The following is a 12,244-nucleotide window of genomic DNA, read 5'->3' as shown; positions in this document are numbered from 1 at the left end:
GCTCAGGTCATGATCTCACGGTTTGTGGGTTTGAGCCCCACGTCATGCTCTATGCTGACTGCTTGGAGCCTGGAGCCTGTTTCCGATTCTGTCTCCCTCTCTCTCTCTGCCCCTCCCCTGCTCATGCTCTGTCTTTCTCTCTCTCTCTCAAAAATAAACATTAAAAAAAAAGAAAATAAATTAAATAAATCATTAAAAAAATAGTCATTGTATTTGTGATTAATTAAGATGAGGTCATACTGGAGTAGAGTAGGCCACGCATCCAATGTGAGTGGGGTCCTTACAAAAGGGGGCATCTCACACAGGAGAACACCATGTGAGGGTGAAGGCAGATATCAGGGTGATACAGCAGAAGCCAAGGAACACCAAAAATTGTCAAAATCTAGGAGAGGAGCCTGGAACAGATTCTCCCTCACAGCTCTGGAAGGAACCAACTCCCATCAATACCCTGGCCTCAGACTTTCAGCCTCCAGAACCATAAGATGATAAATATCTGTTGTTTGAGCCATCCAGTTTGTGGCACTTGTTATGGCAGCCCTAGCAAACTAGCAGGAGGAGAATGAAGATACAGAGAAGAGTTTTGTGACAGCTCTTCAAATATTTGAAGGCAAATCTGTTTGAATCACATGGTTTATAAGTCTCCTAACAGTTGGTGAAGTCTGCGTAATATTCAATATTCTGCTCATCATAGATCAATTTCATTAGCGTTGAGAGAATCATATTACTTGGGTCATCATTAACAATAGTTCAGTTCTCCCTACATTTACTGAGACCCCCCTGGTTGCTTCAAATACAGAACTGAATGAAAGGTCCTAGGCTTTGAGAAACAGCCTAATGAAGATAAGAGACTGGGGATAATACAAGGACAAAGAACACTTCTATGTTTGCTGATCCTTTTAGAACTCAGCAAATAACGTGGCATACTCACAAAGAGAAGGAACAGCTCCTACAACTGCATTGATCTCAGAAGAAGTTGTCTTATAGTGATTAGAAACTTTATCACTTGGCCTCAGAAGTGTCCGGAGAGTCTTTTCTGAGCTCCCTGGTTCTTTTAAGACAGTATCTTCTGGCTTTATCAGGAGAGTTGGTTCAGATTCTTCAATATTAGCCCCCGCAGGGTTTGCACAATCTGGTTTTCTACCTTCAAGCAAAGAGGGAAAGGCAGGGGAGTCGGGGGCGGGGGGGGGGGGGGGGCAAGTACAGGAAGAAATTACTACTTGGTGCTTACTGCTCTACAGCAAAATCCATTTTCCTGGTTAGTCCCTCCTTGCTGGTGGAGACAGAGACTGGGCTGATGGAAACCCTCCACTGAAGCCAGCGTCCCACTGTGGGAGAGCAAGGGCAGGCTGATGACATATATGGGAACCCCAACGTGGCCTAAGGTTTCTTCTTGCCACTCCACTCGCTTTATTCTAAAATAAAGCTTTTAAATCTGAGAGACCAAATGAAACCATGGAACCTATTTCTCCTTTAAAAAAAAAAAAATTAGAATTTATTTTCATATTTAACTTGAACTACAGGATTACCAGAGTTGTTTCCAGAGTTCTTCCCCAAGGAGGGAGGGAGAAGACATATCGGGGTTGTAAATTCCACACATACCTGATGGTGGCAGGGAACCCCATATATTGCAACATTTGGACTGGCAGTGAGAACACAGCATGAGCTCAAGAACCGATTATATAAATAATATAGGGTTAGGTTATATACTTCCTTGAATCGGTATATAAAAGAAAACCCTGAGGTAAAACTCCAATTCTAAGACTCTGTCTTTTTGAAGATTTACTTTACTGAGTCATTCCGAAATTTAGGACTGAATTCCTGACACAGCTTTTTCACAGACCTGGTAGCTACACAGCCAGCACTAGAGGGCGCTGTGGTCTTTCAATTTCTAGAAGAACTCTCAGGGTTCTGGGAAAGCCCAAGCAAGGGTTGCAAAGGCAAATGGAACCCCAGTATCAGATTGGTGAGAACCATGGCAAACCAGAAAAGACATGCCTATCTAAAGTCTGCAGCCCCTATTCAGCTCCTGCCAATTGTTGCCATGAACACTTTCAGACCTTGTGTTCCAAAACCTCTAATGCGGTCCCTGCACCCCTCAAAAGGCAGAAATCTGGACAAAGTATGAGAAACAGTTTCTCAGAAAACTGTTTGAAAGCTACTGCCTTATTAACTAACTGGAATTTTTTTTTTTAATTTCAAAAGTAAAAAAATAATAAATAAAAACTAACTTGAAAAAAAGAAATGAAGGAAAGAAAAGAAAGGAAAAAAAAGAAAAGAAAAGAAAGAAAAAGAAAAGAAAAACAAAGAAAGGAAGAAAGAAAGAAAGCCACTACCTTAGAACACTTACCTCTTTTCCTCTAGAAGTCAACAGTAATATAGAATTTGATATAAGAAAATTCCTGTCAGGGGCACCTGGGTGGCTCAATCAGTTGAAATTCAGTTGAAACTTGATTTCAGCTCAAATGGTGATCCCAGGGTTGTGGGATCGAGCCCCACGTCAGGCTCTGCACTAAGCATGGAACCTGCTTAAGATTCTCTCTCCCTCTCCCTGTGTCCCTCTCCCCGACAACCCCTACTCACCTGTGCTCACACTCTCTCTCCAAAAAATTAAAAAAAAAAAAAAAAAATTCCTGGCGAAACATTCCTGAGCCCTTTCTGACTGACTGGCCACTATCTTAGAAAATTCTGAGAAGGTGAAAAATTTCAAGGACTCCATTGAAAATGGCTGATGAAGTCAGAACCCAAAAACCAAGAACAATTTGAAAATCTGGTTTCAAACCGGCTTCAGCCCTCGGCCACTGCTCCATGAGTTGTGCCAAGAAGAAAATAAATCTATCACCCCTTTGTATTTCTGAGAGGACGAGGGTAGAAATGTTTTCCATAAAATCTTCATTAGGCAGAGAAGAACTTCCTGCTTTCCTTGTGGTTAGAATAGAAAGGCCATCTCAGAAACCCATAAGGGGTCACACATCATCAATAAAGCCCCAAATTTGGTTTTGACCTTGCAGGAAGGCATGACCCAGAAATAAAAGTGAAAACAGTAATAACTTCACTTTTTAGAGAAAAATATTCCAAGAGGAGATAAAAAACGTAAAGTCTTTTAAAAAAGTTAATCTTCCTTAATAATCAAGATTTGAACATTAAAGCAAACAAAGTATCATAACAACTAAATTATAAGAATGTTTGAAATAATACTCAGTGGTAGCAAAGTTAGGGTCAAACCTCAAAGATTTTGCTGATACAATCATAGATTGGTACAATCATTTAGAAAAGCAAAATGAAAATACAGAGTTCTTCTGGGACAATAATAGCATTCATAAGAAATGAGATATAATTAGAAACAAAGCTTTTTGAGTGTTACCAATATTACTTTCAAAATATCTGGAAACAACCTAAATTTCAAAGAGTAAGGAAATGGCTTAGTAATTCATAATATATCAGCATGAGGGAACTGAAAATGAAATTTACAGAAAAGTTTACCATAAAACTATTTCTTAATTCCATATAAATTTGAAAGCTAAAGTTTAAAAAGTCAAATAAAAATGGTACATTCACTGTGATTTTAGCTACATTTAAAATATACACACATGTCCATATACATAGTATATATGTGTATCAATATATGGTTAGTGATGTAGGAAGCCAATGTAAGAAAATGTAAAAGAAGAAGTGTTCTTACCTCAAATTCTATTTTACTGTTGACTTTTCCTGGGGGAGGGGAGCTAATTAAGACAATGGTTTCCAAACAGTTTTCTGAGGAACTGTCTTTAGTGTTTTAGGTCTCTGTGTAAACTGTTTTGCTTTTAATTTTTTTCTTCTGAATGAGGAGTACATAGTTCCAAATTCAAGAGATACAAACACCTAGATTAAAATGTGAGTCTTGCTGCCACCGTGTCCCTTAGCTACCTGGTTCCCCTTAAATGTCATCAAACTCTTTCCTGTCCTTCCACAGGTATTCTATGGATAAACAAGCAAATAATATGTATGTATGTGCATATTTAATATTATATATTAAAGTTGACAAGAGTCAAGCTTCTAGAAAAGTAAAAATATAAAAGTCCATTGAAGAAGTTAGCAAATCTTCAAAAATTAAATACCTTTAATAATGACCCTCTCTTCATACTCTTTCAGAGGCATTTTATCTTTCCAGTTAAGAAAATTTGCAAACTCTAGGTAGTTAATCAGTCCATCTTTATCCACATCACAGTAGTCAAATAGCTGGTCCAGGAGCGTCTCATCTAAGTGCAAGCTGACCTGATCACAAGCCTCCCGAAGCTCAGCTTTATCTATTGCCCCGTCTCCATTCTGTTAGACACAAAGCAGAAAAAGATGAAGCAAGCATCATCTTTAAGAGCAGAGTATGCAACATCTATTATTTCATTTGAGAAAAAAAAACAGATCTATCACATAAATTCAATGAATTTATCTTATTATTTTACAAAAGAGCAGGCAGTTATTAAGGTAAGTCTTCATTGTGTCATCCTAACATGCGCACAGTAATTCCAACCCTGGTTGGAGCAGGGTGTGGCTCAGAATCTTTGTTCATTCTATTTTAATAATTTTTTTTTCCAAATACTTTTTTTCTTTAAATCACGTTGTGGTAGGGCAGGTGTAACCATGATTTGTGCTTGACATTTCATTTAACCAACATCTTGTGCTTTTGACAGCTTTCTACCATTTCCCATACTTTCAAAGTTTTTAACACCTCTGGTGCTCAGACAGCACTAAATGGCCCTCCACTCCACTCTCTGGTAATGAGGGGAAATTGGGGAAGTAATTGTAGGCCAAGTGCACGGAGGTACAGCAGACAGTTGCCTGCTTGTTGTTAACATTCCTATGGGCAAGAGGGACATGCTACCAATCTGGCCCGTTGTAACAATTAGCACTAAGATTCATCCTGGTAGGGGAAGCAGGAGAATTTCCACCTTCTTCCAGACAACAGCTAAAGGAGTACCTACACTGTGTGTGGAAGGAGGGAAATTTATGAAGGCTATGGGCAGGAACCAGCTGGTTTCCCTTGGGAACAAAAGGGACAGAACACGTAATGCTTGGTAAGGAGGAAGGGCAAGAGCTGAGACGTCTTACCACTCTGGAGACTCCTCCTGGAGTCTATCAACCCTTAAGTCCATTTGGAGAGGAGAGTAAAAGGTCTGAGTATTTTTGCAGTGCGTCCTAGCTGCTATAAGAGAGCTTTGGCCCTCTCAGAGAAATTTCCCTGAGATAAACTCCCAAGAGGTGATAAATGACTCATTGACTAGTATTCAGCTCTTAAGCTCAGGACTGGGTTTACAGTGCTGAGTGATCCCTGGAGAATGAGGAACTGACCAATAAACTCTAGATAAATTCCTGCAGTCAGATCCCTAGTCCTGGAAAACATCCCTGATGCCTGTGTTGAAAGAGAATGAGAATTTAAAACATATTATCTCGACAGGGGGGCTGCAAATTCCCTGGACTAATGTAGACTACTTTATAAAAATCTCTGCTGCAAGCCCAAGTCAAACAAAAATGTGAACCCCATAGCCCTAGCTGAAAAGCTATGTAGGATATGGCTGTTAAATCAAAACTGAAACAGATGGTGCCAACAGTGATGACTTCAATGCCCAATATAGGGATTTGCGTGGAATGAAAACTTTGGTGGTTTCATTGAGCTACATACCACTCAAAACTCAAAGTGAATGTTTCTTATTCACCAGGTAGTGAGTCACTCTCTCCCTCTGCACCCTTGATTCCTCCCTCCTCCATGCCCCAACCTCAACTACTCTAAGGAGAAAGATGACTAGATGTGGGACCAAGGTCTCCCTGTCCCCAAGGGAGATCAAATGCCACATTCATCTGTTCAAGTAAACTGCCTAACTTCAGAGGGGTGAAGTCACGTACTTTTATGGCCTCTTCGGATATGAGTGCCAAATTGATCATCCTACTCAGTCTCTATGGGGAGGAGATGTCTGGATTCAGCTAGTGGGGTGTGGGCAGGGTTTGCTCAAAGTGGAGAAGGAAAACTAGCAATATATTATTTCTGTAGCAGAATATATTATTCCACTACTGAATGTATAACTGGTACTGATGCTTTACATGTTTGTATTATGAATAAGCCACAAGTAGAGGATGCTAGTACCTTTGGGGTCACACAACCCTAATGACCCCTTTGAGTTATAAGTCTCTGTGACTAATGATGTTGACACTTAGAGTCTCTGGGTCTGGTTTACTAACATGCTGTGGTTTTTAACCTCAATGAGAGCTATGGAGGATCAAAAATGGACAGTCAATCTACTCAGTGGGCAGAACTCAAGGCTACTCTCATTCCTCTGGCCAATATTCCCCTTGATGAACCTGTTATATTTTTACTGACTCTTGGACTATTGCCAATGGCCTGCTTATTTGGTTTGCCATTTGGAAAACTACAGACTGGAAGATTAAAAATACTTCTTTTTGAGTCTGAAAACTACGGTAACAAATCATAGCTCCTGATTGAACCATGTGAGTAAGTCATATAGATGCCTATGATAAGGGTCCCTTCTCTGCCCATTCTCAGACTGAAATCAAGCTTCTGACTGAGCGTAAATCATCCACAGTGCCACCATCGCTGCCTGGATCCATTGTTGTACCACACACGGCGACACACCAATCATTACAAAGAAAACCACTCCACGTCTCTGAGGCAGAGGCTACCACACCACATGCCTTACTTTGACTCCTGCCAAAAGTTGGCCAATCTGTCTACATGGAACCTGTGTCCCCTCTCAGAGCTGTTAGTGGTGCATCACACTGTTGACACATTTTCAAGCTATGGAGTTGCTATTCCAGTTTAATCAGCCAGCTCCAGGCACAAGACGATGGCCCATGAAACTAATCTGAGTCTTGTGTTTTGCTTTCTGGACCATTTTCAGCCTGACAATGGTGTGTCTTATAGCAAAAGTGTTACTCAACAATGAGCTATTGGTCAAGGCATTCAGTGAACCTTCCCTACACCCAACCATCCATAGCCATCTGGTAGGACTGAGCTTTGGAATAACCTTCTCAAAAATTGTCTATCTTCCTCACCAGCTTCTGGCTCATGTCCAATGGGTCTCATCACTGAATACTGCTGGCCTTAAAAGGAATAATGTCATCTCAGCTACTTCCTGGGTAATACTTAGAATAAAGGGATTTGGAATGATATAGACCTATTTTGAAAATTTGGGACTCTGCTATGACCATGATGAGTCTTTTTATTTCCCTTCTAGATTTTAAATTTCTGAAGTCAAAAGTCTACACATAATCTGGAACAATGTCTGATGTACAATGAGAGTTCAATAAAATAAAGAATTAATCCTCTAAGCTAAGAAGATTCATTCAGGAAATCATGGCTTGTTTATTCTGTTTCATTTTGTGTTTTTCATTAAACTAAATCTGGGCATCCAATCATATAAGATTCAAATAATCAAAAATTATCCTACAGCTGTACCAGGAAGACCCACATCTTATTACCCTCTCAGAAAAAAAGCTCCTCAAGGACACTGAATACTACATTGTACATATTAAAAGTTAACTATTTAAAAGGTATATCAAAATTAAATAATTCTCAGTAATTTCCTCTCTGCTTAATTTAATTTTATCATAAAGAATGTGCCTGGTGGTTCACTAAGATAACCAACAGCTATTAAGATGATCGTCTTGCCTATAATTACATTTTAAATGAAGAATTTTGAAAAAGCAGAGCACCATGTATTGTGGTAGATTCTCTTATTTGTATCAGTGCTATCTAAATTTACCGCACATGGGGCGCCTGGGTGGCTCAGTCGGTTAAGCGTCCGACTTCAGCTCAGGTCATGATCTCGCGGTCTGTGAGTTCAAGCCCCGCATCGGGCTCGGTGCTGACAGCTCAGAGCCTGTTTCAGATTCTGTGTCTCCCTCTCTCTCTGACCCTCCCCTGTTCATGCTCTCTCTCTGTCTCAAAAATAAATAAATGTTAAAAAAAATATTTTTTTTAATAATAAATAAATAAATTTACCCCACTATAATCTTTGTAAGATACTTGTATTTGAGTCAACTTTAAAATGTACTTATTTTAGCTTACATATTTTAAGTCTGAAGATTCATTTTTAAATTACCTGTAAATAGAATTTGTCTCTGTTAGAAACCAGAGAAACAGTTGAATGCTTACATTTTCTTTAAACACAACTTTGCAAGAAATGCAGTGGGTGACTGATTGGTGTTTGTCCCTGCATAATTGGTACAAATATAAATGAGACAGTTAACCCACTTTTTATTCATCAGTACAACACAGGCACACAGACCCCTAATCTAAAAAAAACAAAGAAAATGAATGGATTAAACTGAATAAGCCAATGAGTAATCAAGATTTTTTTTAAGATAAAAAATGTGAAGTGTAACTTTTCCAAAACTGTGCTCAACACTGGAAGGGAGATATAAACATTATCTTTTCTCTTTGAGATAAACTAAAATCATTCTGCTCAGGGTTTTTTCTTCTCAAATCAAAATTATGATGCGCTGCATCATTACAGGTTTATTTAGGAGCTTTTATTTGTTTATATTGGACTCATTCTAAAATAGTTTGAGGCTGCCTAGAAAAATGAGTACAATGAAACAGAGCCCAAAAAGTGAGGAAATCAGAGCAAAGAGAAAATAAAGATGGACTAAAATAAGAAGAAACTGGAATAAAAAGAGTACACAAAATGTATGCTGTAAGATCATGTTCACAAAACTAGATGTGTGTTGTTGAATTGGCTCTGAGCTTCCTGGAGGCCAACTCAAAAAGGTATTCACAATCAGTACAAAATTCATGCTTCTCATGAGGTAAAAACAAACCAGATACTTAAATAAAACACAATTATTTCCTTTAGAAAGAATGGGTTTCTCTATATAAAGAGGATGCGTGTGACAAAAATAAATAACAGCCTCACCGGCATACTAATAAAATTGTGCCATATTTCACAAAAGATTTGCACAATAGTGCACCTTCGTATAAGCCAAAGGCAATGCAGCTCAGTAAAAACAATCCTGTGATGGCCTAAAATGGTGTGAGGTTATTACGCAGCCCTAGCTTTATCTGACTTTTTCAAAGGCTACAATTTAGAGTAGCTTGAAAACTGAATGATTTTACACTCTCAAAACTGAAACCACAACCGCTCCCCCAGGGGAGAGATGTTCTACGTCTGACTTGGACCTTGACAGCACTACGTGTACATACTCAGCTTTAGGTATAAATGACCTAGACCCAGGAAGTCTTCCCTGGGGACCTAGGGTGCCACCCCCTCCCCTTGCTCCCAGCACAGTACAGTTAAATCTGCCTCAGCGGTTCTCAAATTGAATGTGTATCAGGGCTGCAGGGCTTGTTAATCAAATTGAATGTGTATCAACCTGCAGGGCTTGTTAAAACACTGTCGCTAGGCCCCAACCCCGTGTTCCCCAATACGGTAGGTCTGGGGTGGGCCTTAGATTGTGCATTTCTAACAGGTTCCCAAGTGACCCTGACAGTGATAAAAGAACCACATTGTGGTAACCACTGATCTACTCCAGGGGTCAGTAAACTTTTACCGCCAAGAGCCAAAAAGCAAGTATTTTAGGTTTTGCAAGCTATTCAGTCTCTGATGCCCTATTCTGCATCTATAGTGCAAAAGCAGCCATAGAAAATATTCAAAATAAATTGGCCTATAAAACTATTTACGAAAACAGGTGGTGGACTGGATTTGACCCATGGGCCTTAATCTGCTGACCCCTGATCTACACCAACCTGCCAGAATCTGTAAGCCCATGCATAGTCCCAAAAGTTCTGTTCAACTACTGACCTTGTCATAGTGCCTGAAGGCTGCCAGCAAAGTGTCAAAGTTCTGGTAGTTAACTTTCTTCAAGTGATGTCGCACTGCTGCAGTCAGGGCTCTCTGTCTATCCTTGCCTCGAAGATATTCACCCGGAAGTCTGTTATGGATGAGATCACCAGCTCCTATTAAAGAGGGAGAGAAAAAGTCTTTCATCTGAATTCAGATAAAGTCTGTCAATATTATTCCCATCCTAAAAGAGAGAATGATCTAGCAACTTCTTTGAATGAAAAAACCTCATGCCTAACTCTGATTCTATTATGCAGTGTGTTAAAAACAAAAACAAAAACCTTGTATATGAGGGGGACAAAACATAAGAGACTCTTAAATACAGAGAACAAACTGAGGGTTGCTGGAGTGGTTGTGGGTGGGCGGATGGGCTAAATGGGTAAGGGGCATTAAGGAAGACACTTGTTAGGATAAGCACTGGGTGTTAAATATAGGGGATGAATCGCGGGAATCTATTCCAGAAATCATTATTGCACTATATGCTAACTAACTTGGGTGTAAATTAAAAAATAAATAAATAAACTTTAAAAAATCCTTGTATATAAAAAAGAACATAAAATAACTGATAAAACTTAATACTTCTGACAAAATGAATGTGGGGGGAAGGGATTCATCAGCCCTCCTAGGCTGTCTTTCCTAAGATCGTGAAGCCCTTGCCTATCTGCCTCTTAGCAAACATTTGTCTACAATGCTGAGGATCTGAAAGTGGGGCAGAGTCCATAAGGGACCACTCTATATGCCTTGAAGTTAATAAACCTCTGGGATCCCTTGTAAAAATGGAACTCAAATTACCTACTCCCTTCTAATATGAATTTCCAGTCTGCCTTCATTCTGCATATCAAGTTTCCATTTCTCAGCCCCGCTTCCCCAGTACAACCACCTACACAGGAGACCAGCCCTCATCACAGTTCCATTAATTGAGTCCTGACCCACAATCCCCTCAGTTATCTGGAAGTAATAAAGTCTCCAGTCTACCTACTACATGCGCCCTAGACCTGGACCTTGCTTCCACTTATCCTTCGTGACTTAAAGGAACTTCCCCAGATTATGACACAAAGAAAGTACAAACATACACTCTGCCTCTAAGCCCCATTCCTTGTCAGAAAATGGATTCCTTGGATGTTAATCAGAGTAGAGTTGACCCCATTGCTTCAGATGCGATGGCTTGGTGGATGTCACCAGAAGGAACCTTTTGCCTCAATTCATGCCAATGCCCTCCCTTCCTGCTTTCTTGGGGGCAGGGTCGTGTTGGCAGTTGACTGTCATAGCCTAGATGGAATCATTTGAATCACTACATTGGTGCAGTTCGCAGCAACTAGTATTTATACCTGCTCTGTGTAAGTCCCTATATTAGGCTCTGTCAAGGGTCTCTTTTAATAGGTACTCATTGCACCTCTGAGATTCTTACTTACTATAAAATCAGGTGCTAATCCCACGTATTCTGATAAAAGTCATGTTTTTACGGGTAGATATGGGTGAGAAGCCTGCAACTAAGGCTGGTTCCAGGAACTTGGCAAGTGCCTCAGAACAAAGTCATCTGAAGTGGAATCAGCTATCATCGGACCACCCTGAAGTGGGCAAAGTATAAGTGGCTTCGTGAGAGGAAATCATGACAGTGAAAGTGATTTTTGACAGATAAGCATGGCTTCTTCTGTTCCTCCACATTCCTTCCCCCTGATATAAACCCTGTGGGTGGCTCTTCTGTAAAACAGAGGTCCTCTTTCCTCCATAAGATGGCTCTTGATTGAGTTTTTACCTTCAGAAGCCTTCCCTCTCCATTAACATCCAAAAGGAACATTTGAATGATGGTTTTTTTCAACTCCACCTGGTTTTGCCACTATGCTCTTCACTAGGTATAACCCCTGGTGAGTGATATATATGCTGATATCTTCTCCTGGCCTGGCCCTGAAAGAATATTTTATGAAGCTCATGTCAAATCACTTGCAATTACTCAAGAGTCATCTCTAAAGAACTGAAATCAGGAGTAAAGTTCCGGCCCCGAGAGACCGTGACCTGGCTACCATTCCACGGCCGTCAGAAAAGCCAAGCAAGCTCTTTAATTGTACTCTGCCTGCAACCAATTCCCATGATGCCGCACTGTCCACTGGTCTTGGTTCTGGTGCATACTCGGAGCTGGGCACAACCCTTACGTGCTTCCTGGAAGCGTCTTTTTTTTTTTTTTTTTAATTGTTTTTTTTTTAACGTTTATTTATTTTTGAGACAGAGAGAGACAGAGCATGAACAGGGGAGGGGCAGAGAGAGAGAGAGGGAGACACAGAATCTGAAATAGGCTCCAGGCTCTGAGCAGTCAGCACAGAGCCTGACGCAGGGCTCGAACTCACGGACCGCGAGATCATGACCTGAGCCAAAGTCAGACGCTTAACCGACCGAGCCACCCAGGCACCCCAGGAGGCATC

The 12,244-nt window shown here is 40.3% G+C and overlaps 1 protein-coding gene across 2 annotated transcripts in view; it reads right to left on the bottom strand.

Annotated features, from left to right (window-relative positions):
• The window catches only part of EFHB (EF-hand domain family member B), a 49,230-nt gene that overhangs the window by 4,351 nt on the left and 32,635 nt on the right, over positions 1–12,244 (bottom strand). For both annotated transcript variants that reach the window (XM_058729775.1, XM_058729776.1), the window contains 3 exons: positions 9,789–9,943; positions 4,098–4,305; positions 929–1,141 (listed from right to left, as the gene is read on the bottom strand). In XM_058729775.1, the coding sequence (XP_058585758.1) occupies positions 929–1,141; positions 4,098–4,305; positions 9,789–9,943 (576 nt within the window). The remainder of the gene's footprint in view (positions 1–928; positions 1,142–4,097; positions 4,306–9,788; positions 9,944–12,244) is intronic.

This window comes from Neofelis nebulosa, chromosome 5 (assembly GCF_028018385.1).
Source record: "Neofelis nebulosa isolate mNeoNeb1 chromosome 5, mNeoNeb1.pri, whole genome shotgun sequence".
Lineage (NCBI taxonomy): Eukaryota > Metazoa > Chordata > Mammalia > Carnivora > Felidae > Neofelis > Neofelis nebulosa.
Note: the sequence above shows the minus strand (reverse complement) of the source record. Positions and strands in the feature narration are given on the sequence as shown.